General features: G+C 37.1%; 1 protein-coding gene across 1 annotated transcript in view; it reads left to right on the plus strand.

The window, feature by feature from the left end:
• Nucleotides 1-3,770: 3,770 nt before the first annotated feature.
• Nucleotides 3,771-15,975, plus strand: part of DECR1 (2,4-dienoyl-CoA reductase 1) — a 61,329-nt gene continuing 49,124 nt past the window's right edge. The window contains exon 1 of the mRNA XM_044668376.1: nt 3,771-3,928. Coding sequence (XP_044524311.1) covers nt 3,863-3,928 — 66 coding nt within the window. The 5' untranslated portion in view covers nt 3,771-3,862. The remainder of the gene's footprint in view (nt 3,929-15,975) is intronic.

The following is a 15,975-nucleotide window of genomic DNA, read 5'->3' on the forward strand; positions in this document are numbered from 1 at the left end:
CAAAGAAGGGCCCCTGTTCTACCTGAGAAATGGTTTTCTCATGAATCTCTGGTAGAAAAGCAACTTTCTCAGGACTCCTGGGTTTCAGCAACAAAATATTGTGGGAGAGCTTTGAGGTGAAATCCCAGGTTTGGGATAGGTTGCCCTTTGCAGGAATCCAAGAGTCCAAAATTAGTTTAAAAATAAAAGGAGAAACTTATTGACTTGGAGGTAATGTTGAACAGCCAGGAGACTGTGTAGGTGGAACACAGCCTCCCAGAGGAGATGGGGTATATGTGTGTGTGTGGGGTGGTTATCCTTTTGACAACAGGATAAGAAAGGGGAAGGTGGAGTGAATCCTGAATGAGGTAATTAACTGGGTTGGGAGGTATAAGGAATGACTGTAGAATTCAAGAGATATTTGGATTAGGTACCACCCAATGCAACTGGAAGGTGCATATCTATGTTAATTGAAGATTTAGGGGAAAGTGCTGGGAGAATTTTATCAGAAAGGAATTTCCTACATCCCTTATGACCTGGATCACTTCTGGAGTTTGGGGTTTGTAGGAGGACCTAGCAGTTGTTTAATTTGCATTTCTGTAATCAAGAGTCATTTAGAACATTTTCTCATATAACTGTATATAGTCTTGATTTCTTTGTCTGAAAACTGCCTGTTCATAACCTTTGACCACGTATCAACTGAGCAATGATTTTTATTAATTCAAATCTGGCCTCAGACACTTCCCAACTGTGTGACCCTGGGCAAGTCACTTGACCCCCTTGCCCACCCTTACCACTCTTCCACCTATGAGCCAATACACAGAAGTTAAGGGTTTAGTAAAAAAAAAAAAATGAATATAAATACTTAAAAAAAACCTCTGGAAAGCAGAGGTATATGAATTTTTTAAACATGATATGAAACATCTGCCTAAAACCATCACCAAGTATTATTTGTAATAGAAATAAACTAGAAGCATTTCCAAGAAGATTGGGAGTGAAACAAGGATGCTCATTATCACTAATATTACTTAATATAGTATTAGAAATACTAAGGAGAAAAAGAAATAGAAGAAATCAGAGTGGGAAACGAATTAATGAAACTATCTTTCTGCAGATGATATGATGTGAAAAATCCTAAAGATTCAATTAAAAAGTTAGTTGAAGCTACCAATAGTTTTAGCAAAGTATTAGGATATAAAATAAACCCATGTAAGTAACCTTGGTTACTTATAACTTAGTATTTTTATATATCACTAACAAAGACATGTAAGAAGAGATAGAAAGATATTCCATTTAAAATAACCACAGAGAGAATAAAATAACTGGGGGAATACCTCCAAAACAAACCCAGGAACTTATATGAACATAATTCTAAAATACTTTTTATTCAAATGAAGTAAAATTTAAATAATTGGAGAAATGTTCATTTTTCATGGGTGGATAGAGCCAATATAATTAAAATGACAATCTTACTTATGTTACGATTAAAAATGACAAAGACTGATATAATAAGAGAAATTAGTAGTTTAATTAAGGCCATGGCCATGCTGGTAAAATATATATAAGACCACGCCTATCTCTTATATTTACCACCAGAGCCCATCCTGTTCCTCTGGTATGCCAGCTCCTCAGGAAGATCTAGAGGCATTCTTTAGGTCCTCCTCTCATTTAAACTGCCCACTGCGTGGGGACCTTTGACATCCCCACGCCCTAAGACCCATTTGAATCATGGGTAATGTAGTCTCAAAGTCTCCCACATGTCCATAGGGAGTCTGCTAGACACTTCCCTGAATTTAAAACAAACATTTAATCTACTTATTCAAAGCCATTCCAATTCAAGTACCAAACAAATTTTTATTGAGCTAGAAAAAAGAAAAAAATTAATTTGAAAGAACAAACGATCAAAAAAATCAAATGGATTAGTGAAAAAAAGTATAAAGGAAGGAGGTCTAGCAGTAATAGATTTTAAACTGTATTATAAAACTATTATAAAATTATATTATAAAGATTGTCAAAACTGGCTGGTATTGGCTAAGGAATAGGAAGGTAAAATGGTGGAAAAGAATTGACATACAACAAACAGTAGTGAAAGGTTATAATAATAACCCTGTATTTAAAAATTGTATGGATCCAAATTTTGCAATAATTCACTATTTGGTAAAAATTGCTGGGACATTTGGAAATCAGTTTGGCAGAAACTAACTATAGACCAAGACATAAAATGAGATATCATAAGCAAATTAGAAGAATAGGGAACATAGTGTATTACCTTTCAGATTTAGGGATAGGAGAGGAATTTATGAGTAAACAATAAATGTAGAGCATTGTGAGAAGTAAAATGGATAATTTTGAGTTCATTAAATCAAAAAGTTTTTTTTTTTAACATAGCCAAGTTTAGAAGGAAAGCAGAAAATTTGGAGGAAATTATTATAGACAATTTCTTGGATAGAGATCTCATATTTAAATATAGAGAACTTTGTCAAATTTATAAGAATAAGAGCCATCTCCCAACTGACAAATGATCAGAAGATACGAACACAGTTTTTAGATGAAGAATATATGAACATATGAAAAAATGCTTTAAATCACTACTGATTAAAAATGTAAATCAAAACAATTCTGAGATATTATCTCACACCTGTCAGATTGGCTAAAATGACAAAAGGGCAAAATGAGAAATGTTGGAAGGGATGTGGAAAATGGAGACATTAATATATTGTTGGTAGAACTGTGAACTGATCCAACCATTTTGGAGAGCAATTTTGAATTATGCCCAGAGTAATAAATCTGCGTAATACTTAGACCCATATTGTTGGGTCTATATCCCAAGGAGATTGAGGAAAAAGAAAAGAACACATATGTTCCAAAATATTTATAACAGCTCTTTTTGTGGTGGCAAAGAACTGGAAATTGAAGGGACTTCCATCATTTGGGGAAAGGTTGACCAAATTGTGGTATATGATTGTGATGAAATACTACTGTACAGTTAAGAAACAATGAACGGGTTTAATTAAAAAACAAATAAGTGTGTAAAGTGAATGAGAGTGAACGGAGTAGAAGGGAGAGAACATTACATAAAGCTACAGAATTAATATTTGAAGAATGACTAATGAATGTTCACCTCCAGAGAAGAACTCTTAAATAGAAACACAAAGACAGCGTTTATACATATGTATCTTTTTGTACAGTGATGCCTTCTGTGGTTCTGGGCGGGAGGGGTTGAGATACCTGGGAATAAATTCTATTGTATATGTCACTGCATCTCTGGGAGACTCACCTTCTTCTCAAAATTTAAAGGTTGAACTGACTAGAAGTCAGGTCTCTTCCAGCACTAAATAAACAGTACTAAATAAACAATACATAACAAACAAGGTCGAACCTGATCCCTTATATTAATATCCCTGATCCTATTTATTGCTTCCACTAACCTCCTAGGACTTCTACCTTACTCATTCACTCCAACTACATAGAAACGTGTGACACACCGGGAAAAAAAGGTGAGCCGCAAGTAAGCCTCATCTGTTCCTCTTTAGTTATTAGCATCACCCAGAGAAGTGATCATTATATTGGACAAACTACATATCTTCCGGAGAGAAAGGCAAAGGCAGAAATGGGCTTCCAAGTTGTCCTTTCCTGGGGAGCCTTTAACACTAAAAATGTTGGGAAAGGAAGGGCTAATGGGGGCAAGAGTCATAAGCTCTGGCAGAAAAGTGATCCCGAGGAAGTGGGGTAAAGTTGAAGTCTGAGGGCATAATAACGCTCACCCCCAGCCAAGGTTCCGCCTCTCCCCATTAACCTGCCTCCGGTTTTCGCCAATCCTCGGCTTCTATCTCTCTAGCTGCCCAGGCCTGCAGTCCGCCGTCAAGTTCAGCAGCAATAAGAAATGGTGCTGGGGACGCGTTTCTTGGGCCGTTGGGCCCCGCGAGCTTTCGGCTTGCCTTCTCGGCGGGTAAGGCTGGCCTCCTTCGCGCCGGCTACACCGGGGTCCGAAGGTCCGGGAGGGCGTTGCAGCGTCTCCCCCAGGCAGCCTGAGAGTTAGGAGGCGCGTCCGCAGCTGGAGGGGGGGGGGAGCCCTTCTGGGCCCAAGGTCCCCGGTCCAGGGTAGAGGACTTTGGGCCGCCTGGAGAACGCTGCTGGGGAAGGTGGGTGGTAGGGGAGAGGGCGGAGAATGTGGCCGTTTTCCTGAACTTGAACTTGGGAACCCCTCCGCCCCGCCCGCCCCAAATCGGCTGCTGTGTATAATTAGTACCCCCCCCCCCCGGGGAAAAAAAAAAAGCAATTCATGGTTGAAATATACCTTTCGCTCAGTTCCGGAGTTTGGTGCTCCGATTTAAAATTGGAACAGTTTTAAAGCACCGGGACGCCCTGGCCCCTCCCGCGCTGGTGGGGAGAATGAATCTGCACCTCCCTCATTCTCTCCCCCACCCCATTCTGCCAGTCCTCCCACCTCTCCATTCCAAAGACTCTAAGAACTAGGAAAAACTATAAGCCAACAGAAAACTCGTGGGGTGAAGATGAGAACTCACTCACTCCAGGCAATGGTAGGAAGAACAATAGCTCTCTTGTAAAAGCCTGGATTTGTTCCTTTGGAAAACTAAAGTTGTGACCTGGGCCACGGAGGGAGTAGCTAGTCCTCTTAGTCCTCTTGATCAGAGGTCACTATTCTCTTGGAAGGTAAGTTCCCTAAAGGCATGGGCCATCGTGCTTGTTAGACCAGTATTTGTATCCACAAAACTTGGCATATCGCCTGGCACATATAGGGGCTTTATAAATGCCCAGCCTCCCTTCCCACCCACCCCTCTCCCCTCTCCCTCACTGGTTATATTTGTATTTCCTTAAATAAAAAGGGCTTTATTTTTTGAACAAGATTTATTCATGACTATAGTATTGCTTTCTATAAAGACAAAGTTGGAAATACAAAGAATTTGCCTAGTTTACAGGTAATAAAGGACAAAATTATAAACAATATAGTAGGAATAAAGGAGTGAAATGGACACACCTACCAGCTGTCACTTTAAGCTCTCAGCCTCAGTTTCCCAGTCTGCTTCATGGGCATACTTAATTCTTATAGGTTCATAATTATAAAGCTGGAAGGGTCCTTAGAGACCACCCAGTCAAACCTATTCCTTTTACCTGGAGGCCCAGGGAGGTTAATTGAGTTGACCAACATCATACATGTAGTAAGCATCAGAGGCTGAGATTTAAACGTATGTCCTCAGATTCCAGAACCAGTATTTTTTTCACTGTCTCCCTAATAATAATTTACACACTTTAACTTTTCCAAAGAGGCATGTTACAAACTAAGGGCCCAGGCTTTTCCAGGCTGCAAGAATAGTGTTCTATGTATGGGAAGTCACTCCAGTGGTAGGAAAAGTCCACACTCCAAGGGGGTTAGTATCTAAAGTTAGCTTGTAAGCTGAAAAATTCCTGTCTGGTTAAAAATTACCTTCTTTCTGCTATACATTATCCAGGTGAACAGAGTCTGGTATATTAGAATAATATAGTAAGGAAACCTGGCCAACAGGATTTATAATTTTGGGATAAGGCTTGGCTCTAAAGATTCCCAGACGTGCAGCTGTTTTCCCCATTCCCTAGTGGGAGAGTATAGAAATGTTAGGGGATAAACAAATAAGTATATTTATTAAAAAAAAAATGCTAGGGGAAGGAGGGCAGATTTATGTTTTCCATTGTTGTCTTTCTCAGATTATTGATAAGAATAGGGGAGGAAGGAGTGTTGGAAGTATCACAGTGCAGATTCAGGAAACATTTATTAAGCACCTACTGTGTGCCAGGCGTAGTCTTCGGCAAGGGTTTTTAACCTGAAGTCTGTGAACTTAAAAAAAAAAATTATAACTATTTCAGTCCGGGTTACCTTTGTAATTTTATGTATTTTATTTTGTACATTTAAAAGCATTAATCTGAGAAAGGGTCTCTAGGCTTCAGTTGACTGAAGTCAAGGGGTCCATGACTATTTAGAATATAAATTATATATATATAATATAAATTATATAATAGTCCATGACTATCAAAGGAGTAAGATTAAGAACCCCTGTAAAGAGTTGCTTTGTTCACTGAGAGACAGACTAACTTGCCCAGAATTATACAACTAGTACAGTATCAGAGGCAGGATTTGAACCCCCAGGGCTGCTTGCCCAGAGGCTGGTTATTTATAATGCTTTTAATCAAAATATAAATGAGTTATTGGGAAGGCTCCTTTTGGAGAGTCTAGGCTCTTCAATTCACTAGCTGTCAAGTTATTTTGCTTCCCTAGGCCTCAGTTCCCTCATCTGTAAAATAAAGGACTTGATTTAGATAATAATTCACCTTTATATAGCAGTTTAAGGTATCTAATGTGCTTTTTTTCTAGAAGGTTCTTTCTAGTCCTGGCATTCTGGGATTTTGAGCTGAAGAACTAAATTTACTTTTGGAGCAGGATCCTGGGATGCTTCCCAACATAAAGTGGCATTGAAGGAAAAAAATCCAGCTAATCTATAATAAACACTGGGTAAAGGCTATATATAGTATTTAGAAAGCTCCTATCCTTGAGGAAAAGGTAAGCTTTCAGGGGGAAGTTTTTACACTTGTTTGGAATTGGAGGGGAAGTGGATATATGAAAAGAGGTAATGTTTAATTTGGTTTTAGAGTAGGACAGTGGTTCAGTTAAATTCAGCAAATATTTATGGAATGTATCCTGTTTGAAAGGGACTGTGCTAGGTGCTCATTCTTAACACATAGTAGGTGAGGATAGGCTTTTTGAGAGGGAAAAAAAAACCAACCCCAAACTATAGTCATATGTGAGGTGGGAGGTTGTTCCAGGTTGTTCTAGGGAACATCATGTTTTTGTGGGCAAATACAAGTTGTTACAATTAAAAATCTGATCCAAGAACTCTTGTTACCAAGGCAAAAGATAAATGTTTTAGCAATTTGTAAAATGTAATTTTAAATCGTTTTGTTGACCACTGAGCCTCATTGCTCACCTATATAAATTAAGTTGCTATAGTACACAAAAATGACAAAAAAAAAATGACTAGATTTTTAAAAGGGGAGAAAAAGTAATAACATGATTTTAGGAAGCTAACTTGTAACTCAATGACATCTTTATTTCTATTCTTTGAAGTTCTTCATTGGCCATGTGTAAAGACTGCTCATACTACCATGTACCTCTCTGTTCTCTCTGATATTCATTGGTATTCCAAGCCTTTCTTCCTTATAGAAACATTGAACAACTGCTTTATTGAAAAAGATGGATCTTTGTTTCATGAGGTGTCAGGAAAAGAGCCTTGAAGTCTGTCAAGGGCCATCCAGCCCTCTTTCCTCCTGCTTTTCAACTCTAGTCAACTCTTACTGATGGGCAAGCTCTAAGAGTTTTCTGTCCGAATCAGGAAACATATGCTAGGAAGAGAATAATTGTTGGTTAAGTGGCCAGAGCAAATGATGACAACTGGACAGATGGAGATCTCCACTGGTACAGGGTAGTGTCAGGAGGAATCGAGTAAGGCCTCCATCAGATTGGTTGTGATGAATATATTGGAAAGCATAGCTAAGAGGACACAGATTGGGCAGGATGGATGGGTTCTAAATAGTTCCTTTGGAGAGTGCCTTCGAACCATCACAGATACATTTGGGGGTGAGTTGCCTGAATCTTAAATGATCTTTGTAAGGGGAAAAAAGGGGTTTTGATTGAATATATTAAAAGATTAGGTCGCCAGGGAATTGAATAATTATCAATCCCCAATTAAAGAATAACCTCAAGTCAAAATGACTTTTATGGAAATTTATTTACAAAATATAGGAGAGAGTGGAAGTAGAGAGATGAGAAGAGGGTAGAATAAGAGATTTGTATTCAAGTCTGGGCTTTATTCCATCTGGGTTCCAGAGGCCCAGCCAGAGCCTAAAAGTCATTTAACAGGGGTTTTAGCCACAAGGACTTCTCCCAATCAAGGGAGCCTCCCGAAGGTTAGTACCTCCTGGGAGGTTAAAGGAGTCAGCCTTCTTCACTCACCATGTGTAGTGCTAAAAGAGAGATTTAAGAGCAGTCTCACCAAGGTCTCAGGATCCCAGGTCCAGAGCTCCTCCATGTCCAAGCAAGAACCAGAAGAGAGCCCTCAGCTCTCTGAACTTTCTTTTTAAAGGGTTCTCTTTTGCATCACTTCCTGTGCCTTCCTCTTAGTTTATGTGTCCAGTCACAACAGACGCTTTTCTTAGGACTTCCCAGGAGGCAGTCAGTAAATTCTGATTTGTCACTCACTCTAGAACATATGGTTACAGACCACCCAACTTGTGAGTTAAATGGAGATGTTTTCACCTTTGGTGATTAAATCTAAAGATGGGCAGGGTAGATTAATCTTATTATCACATCTTGGTCAATACTTTTAGCTTTTTCAGTTAGAAAAGAAATGAGATTCCAAAAACAACTCTGCCTCTATTTCTTTCATTTAAACTTGAAATCTGAAGTCAGTGCTATGTTGTTACATGTACAGTCACTTTTTATTTAGGCTGTTTTGCATCATAAAAGCCAAAAATACAACCATGAACCTCTAGAATAATTTAGAGTAATCAGATAATACTGTAGGATACAATAAAGTGGATGTAAATAGACTTTATTCCAAGCATTGCTTCTTTCCTCTTTCCCACTTTATCCAGTTAGTTGCCAAGTTTTATTCATTCTGCCTTTAGATGCCTTGCATCTATCCCCTGATCTCCATGTAAAGTTACCACCCATGTTTAGTGCCCTATCACCTTTTGGGTAGATTATTATAGTAGCTATATAGTGAGTCTTCCTCCCTTCAGTCATTCCTTTCTACAATTCCTCTTCCATAGAACCACCTGGATAATTTTTCTTAAGAAAATGCCTGGTCATATTGCTTCTCTGCTCAAAAATATTCAGTTTCTCTTGCCTAAAAGATAAAAATACAAACTCCTTGCCCTGCCATTTAAAGCCTTCCACAGTCTTGTTCCAACCTACATTTTGAGATTTATTTCACTTGAGCCCTCTTCATATACTCATTTAGCTAAACTTGTCCTCTCCCCACAAAATTGATATATAATCTTCTGTCTTACTGCTGTCATGTCTTGACAAAATCTGTCCCTTGTACCTAGAATTTAGTTCTACCAGCATTAAAGGTCTATTGTGCACAAAGCACCGTTTTATCTTGTTTTTACTCTTATAGTCTCCAGTGCTTGCAGCTTTGTCTTTACACATAGTAGACAATTAATAAATATTTATTGAATTGAATTATGTAGAAGTCCATATTTTGAAGGAATCTCAGAAACCATGTATTCTAAACTATGTGTTTAACAAATGGTCATCCAGAATTTGCTTGAACCCTAGTGAGGGGCAAGCACTAGCTGTAGGCAGCTTCATCCCATTTTAAAATAGTTGTAATTACTAGAAGTGGAGGAAAGGAGGGAGAAAGAGAATCAGCCCCTTCTATGTACCTGGCACTGTGCTAAGCATTTTACAAATACGATTTCATTTGATCCTCACAGCAACCTTGGGAGATTGCTGTTATTGTTATCTTTATTTTCAGTTGAGGGAAAAGTTTGGGTTGCAAAGTGGAAGTACTGTATGGGTATGTTGGAAGAGACTTAATATCTCTAATGGAGAAGTTTGTATCTGAACTTAGAAGAAATAGGAAATAGGGGAATGACATAAACGGATGTGTGCATTAAGAATCTTCTTCAGATCAAATGCCCCCAGTTCAGCCTACTTCTCATGTAGATATGAACTTAACTAAACTTAAACTGAAAATGAACTTAAACTATGATAAACTTGAAAGTTGCAAATGAAATGAAAATATGAATTTCATCATAATTGTCCTTCTCAGAATACTTTCCAGCCAATCAATGCCCTTTAAAAATATTTATATCCAGAACTGACAACAGTATTCCAGGTATATACAGGCTAGGGAATCTCCCTTATCTTTTGTGTACACACACACACACACACACACACACACACACACACACACACAAAATAGGAATATATGATATTATATAATAAATACAAACATATATAGTCAACACAAATATGTAAAATATAACATAAATATATCATGTAAAGTGTAAATAATATATAAACAATGTAAATATATTTATTATGGCTTATATTTTAATATATACTTATACTAAAAGCATATAACTAATATATTTAATTATATATTTTAATATTATATTGTATATAATATAGTTATATTTTAACATATACATATATTAAATCACACAATAAACACATATCATGTTATACATTTATATAATAAACATTACATAATTTAATATTTGAATATTAAATTATATATGTTTATATATTATACTATATATAATATGCTTATATATTATATATACTTATATATTAAAATTACATATAATAAATATATTTATTATAGTTTACATTTTAATATATACTTATATATTTAAAATATATAAATATAAATAACACTCTTATCTTCAGGCTTAGAATCAACACTGTGTATTGATTCTAAGACAGAAGAGCAGTAAAGGCTCGGCAATGGGAGTTATGTGACTCTCCCAGGCTCACACTGTTAGGAAGTGTCTGAAGTCAGATCTGAACCCTTCCAGGATTTCCTATCTCTAAGCTTGGCTCTCAAATCACTGAGACACCTAGTTGCAACCACACTGTGCATATGTTAAGAAAAAGAATCATAAAAATTAGATGAAAAGAGTATATTTCTATTATGTGTTTATATTTGTGAATAGATATATTTTTAAAAATCACATTAATTAGCATTCATTTATGATTGTTTAACTTCAATTCAGTTGTAAGGGTTTTAAGTGTTCATCATGTAGCAGGCATTCAGTAAATGAGGTCTGTTTTCATATCCTATCTCTGGCACTTGCTACCTGAGTGACACTAGATAAATTAAGCCAACCTTCTTGGGCCTCAGTTGTAAGTTGGACTGGTTGGATTGGAAAGTCTCAGAGGCTACCAAGTCCAATGGCCTGCAGCAGTGAAGGCAAACCTATGGCACAGGTGCCAAAGATGGCACGCAGCGCTCTCTGTGGTCATGCAGCCACTCCCCCCCACCCTCCAATTCATTATTAGAAAAGCAGAAGGACTTGAGCAGAATTGCCCCACCCCCGCCTTGTGTCTGAAGACATTTTTTCACTTCCTCTTAACTTCATGCCCCTCTGCCCAGCAGCCCAATGGGAGTGCTTCCTCCCTCCCTGTGCGGGTGGGTGGGGTAGGGTGGGGCCGCACTCCATCACTAGAAGGTTTGCCATCACTGTCCTATAGGAAGTAAGAGCCAGAGACAGGATATCAGCATAAGCCCTCTGACTTTAAAGCCTTCCTAGGCACCTAATCCATGTTTGTTAATAGAACAAATGGATCAACATGAGGACAGCTTCCGTGGTAGCTCTGGAACCTCCACATGAAGTTGCAGTTCTTTGTATTGCCTCTGGAAAGGATATGCATTTGCGGAAGGACTTCTGTATTGCCTGGTGGAGCTATTTCAGTCAGCCGCACATCACATGATATAAGGCAGCAAGGCTTCGAGGAGAGGTATTAGTGGCTGGAGGGATACGATCTGACCTTCTGTAGGAAGCGGCATCGGAGCAGAATCCTGAAGGAGACTCGGGTTTCCAGGAGGGAGCGAAGGAGTAACCCCTGAAAGACGTTGGCTCTGGAAGCCAGCTGTGGCTGTCTCTTGTCCAAGCAGCAGTCAAGGTGATTCTAGGGTGCCTCATCAGCAAAAGCCTTCTGGGGAAGAACTGCGATCTTTGTGGCCGTAGCAACTCCTAAAGTCTGCTAAGCTGGGGAGGGCTTGCACTTTGCTTTGGTAGAAGCAGTGCCCACGCTGAAGAAACACAGCTCTGTCAAGTTGAAAGTTTTTTAAAAACAATTTATTTTATGATGTGGATGCAGCATCATTTTGGTCAAAGTTAGAGGATAGATATTGAATTTAAAAATTAAAAATTTAGATTTAAATTTTAATTTATTTAAAAATAGAAATTATACCCTATGTTACGGAAAAATTTTTTTCCCCTGCAAGTGATTCATGCCCATTCCTATCATCTGCTTCCTTTTTTTTGCTCAAAGATGATTGCCTAGCTTATCCATGGCAGTTCAAACCTGATGGCCAGAGCTTATGTCAGTCTGTGTACATTGCCACACAGGAACAACCCCTTTTCATGGTTGCTCTGACAAAGAATTTGTGTAATCATATTTAGTAGACCTGGGAGAGATTTTAGAGGTTATCTCTACTCCTACATAAGTTAATTCACTCATCCTCCCATAAAATAACAACCAACATTTATTAGTGCCAGGCATTGTGCTAAGTGATTTATCATTATTACCCCATTTGGTCCTTACTACAACCCTGGGAGGTAGGTGCTATTATTATCATCCTCATTTACCCCCCAGAAAAGAAAACAAAGGCAAACAGAAGTTAAGTGACTTGCCCAGGCTCACGCAATTAAGTATATTCATGTGAGTTCAGATTTGAACTCAGATCTTCCATCCCCCAAGTCTAGCAGAATATCTGCTGTACCATGTTGTTGCCTTTATCTTATAAAGAAACTGAAGTCCAGAGAGATGGAAAAGTGACTTGTTTAAGGTCACACAGGACTGAAGTATTTGAACCAGTATCCTAACCTAGGTCCTGGGTCTGTAGAGTTAGTGCATCATCCAGAAACTATGGGATCTGTTGTTTTGATATATGATAGTTCTGCTCCCAGAATGGAATTCTTCATGTAGTATTATACTGGGTAGCCCTCTGAACATTTAGTGAGAAGACCTGGGTTCAGGTGGGATCCTACCATTTACATAATCTGGGCAATTCACTTAGCCACTCTGAGCCCATTTTCTTCTCAATAAAGTACAAAAAGCAAAAAAAAAAAAAAAAAAAGCATCTTTTTTAAAAAATGCAAAAAAAATGCATATAATTTAGAACAGGAAAGAACCCTAGATCACCTTGCCTATCTCATTTTATAGATAAGAAACATACATCTCATATGGTTGTTGGGAGGAAAACGATTTGCAAGCTACAACACATTATAAAATGATAGCTACTTTTTACTTTATTTCATTTATTTTGCAAACCCTTACTTTCCATCTTATAATCAATACTCTCTGTATTGTTTCCAAAGCAGGAGAATGGTAAGGGATTAAGTGACTTGCCCAGGGTCACATAATGAGGGAGTGTCTGAGGTCAAATTTGAACCCAGGACTTCCCATCTCTAGGCCTGACTCTTAATCCACTGAGTCACCTACCTGCCATCAGGAGCTCCTTTTAATCTATAAGGATATAAAAGTCTTCAGATCTTTGGAACTAGGTTTTTAAAAATATTAAAAATAGACTAAGTAAAAGTATTTAAAAAACAACAAATAAGATTTTTCATATGTGACCCCAGCAGCTTCTATTAATGTCAAGAATGACTCATATTTTTAAAGGAAACCTGGTATATTTGTGGCCTGGCTATTTATACTTATTTATGTCTTCGAAAATGGAGACATACTAAAATAAGAAGGACTTTATATCAGGTACTTTAGAGACATCTAAAATATATACTCAGGAAACATTTAATTAAGTACCTACTGTATTCTAGGTGCTATATGAAGTGTGTAAAACACACAAAGACATGTTTTATTAAATTTGTCTAGTGCTGATTTAAAAAAAAATACTCCATACTTGGAAGGCTAGTAAACAACCTTCATTTCACTTCACATCAGTGATGAAGTTATAACATTATTGTGAGGCATCAGATGATTGGCTATTGGTACTGGCCTGTAGAACTGAACCCAAAGTAAGTTTCTTGTAATAAAATTACTTTTCACTTTGATCCTGCTTATGAATTAAAGAATTACAATAGTAACTTTTAAAAACTCTCACACATTTGGCTTATAAGTGTTTAATGGAATCTTCTTAAATCTCCTCCTACATCCCTGAAAATAAAGCTGTTTCTGCTCTTTAAGTCCAGAGTCTAATTTATTGGGTGCCAATTCTCAGTTTGCTGCATCTTTGTTCTTTTTTAATAAAATTTTAATTGAAAACTTTCTACCAGTTTCTTCTCAACACTCAGGGCAGTGCTGTTTGGTCTGCCTAGTGGATGAGACAAATTTCTGACTCCTTTTCATTTATAAGCTACCACTTTAGTGCAGGCTTGCATCACAGCTCACCTAGATTATTGTAATAACTTTCCAATTTGTGTCTCTGTGTTGTCTCTTTCTACCCAGTCCATTCTACAACATGCTAACAAAGTTCATAGGCTTTCTGTTGACTTGAGGATGGATGAAAACAAATGCCAAAAAAAATCTTATTTGTTTAGCTTTCAAAACCCTAAAAAAACTCTGCCTTCATCCTGTCATTTTAGCCTCACTGGACATTGTCTCTAGGATAAAAAATTTATTCAGCTTTCAAAATTCTACCCAATCCTGGCATCAAATGATATTTTCAGACTCATTGAACATTATTCCTCCTCCCAACACTCTATAATACAGTCAAATTGGTCTTTCTATTCCTTACACAAAACAGCCTGTCTCTTTGTCTTTCTGTCTTGGAACTCTCTCTCATGCCTGGAATGTGCTCCCTCTCTGCTTCTGCTTCATAGATTTCCTCTTTTAAGATGCAGTAGGCAAGTGTCTTCTGCATGAAGCCCTTCCTAATGCCTTCAAATACTAGTGCCTTCTTCCAAAATTCCCCTGTAATTAACTGTTTTGTATATACTTGGATTTATTAACTTTTGTGCTGTATATATCTTATATATACCTTGCTATCTCTCCCATTAGACCCTAAGCAAAGATTTTTTAGTTTTTTGTACTTGTATCTCTATTGTCAGCATGGTGTTGTCTTCTTTGCCTTTGTTCTCCTCCTACAGTCATCAATTTAGAGCTGGAAGGGACCTGAAAAGCTTTCTTTACAGACTGAAATGTGTTCAAAATAATTAATACAAGAAATACAAATAAAAGATACAGATCTAAGTAGAGTCTGGATAATGACATCTTAAATAATGAGTAGGTCAAAAAATAAATCAGAAATGATTAATAACAGTGATAGAATGACAATGAGAAATAACATATCAAAATTTCTGGAATGCAGCCAAAGCAATCCTCATAGAAAAAATTGTATCTATGAGAAAATGCATTAATAGAAAATGAAGATAAGAGAACTAAGCAGGCAATTTAAAACTTAAAAATTAATAGGTAAATTAAAAATAAACATAAAGGATGAATCTTAAAAATTAGAGAAGAAATTGATAAAATTGAAAATAAAATTCTTAAAGTTGATTAAAAAACCCTAACTATAAACATGTTCTTTGAGAAGACTAGATAAACCATTAGCTAATCAGATGAAAAAAAGAAACAGAAAGGAAAGTCAATTGACCAAAATAAGAAATGAATGAGATGAAGTTTAAGCCATTAGAAATGAAATAAAATGATCAAAACCTAACCTACAATTATAATGTAGCAAAATTATAATGTACAATTATAATGTAGCAAAAATTCAAAATAAATGGAGGATTAGCTACAAAAAAATATGAAACGCCTATTTAAAAACATGAAAAACAAGTTATAAACAAATATTTCAGAAAATGAAATGGAATTAAATATAAAGAAGCTATTCTAAAATTCCTTACCCTGTTCCAGTGGGTTTACAGGTGAATTCTATCAAATGTTTAAAGAAGTCAAGTCAATCACTAATGTACTGCTGGTGGAGTTGTGAATTGATTGAGTCATTCTGGAGAGCTTTAAACGTGAGCATATACCCTTTGACCCACCACTACTACTAGTAGGTATGTATCCCAAAGAGATTTTTAAAAATGGAGAAAGGATTTGTTTGTGCAAAAATATTTGTGATGGCAAAGAATTGGAAAAAGAGGGGATACCCATCACCTGGGGAATGACTGAACAAATTGTGATATCTGATTTTAATGGAATGCTACTGTGCTATAAGAAATGATGTAAAGGATGATTTAAGAAAAGCTTGGAAAGACCTACACGAACTGATAGAAAGTGAAGTGAACAGAACCAGGAGAACA

The sequence above is a fragment of the Gracilinanus agilis genome, chromosome 1 (assembly GCF_016433145.1).
Source record: "Gracilinanus agilis isolate LMUSP501 chromosome 1, AgileGrace, whole genome shotgun sequence".
NCBI lineage: Eukaryota > Metazoa > Chordata > Mammalia > Didelphimorphia > Didelphidae > Gracilinanus > Gracilinanus agilis.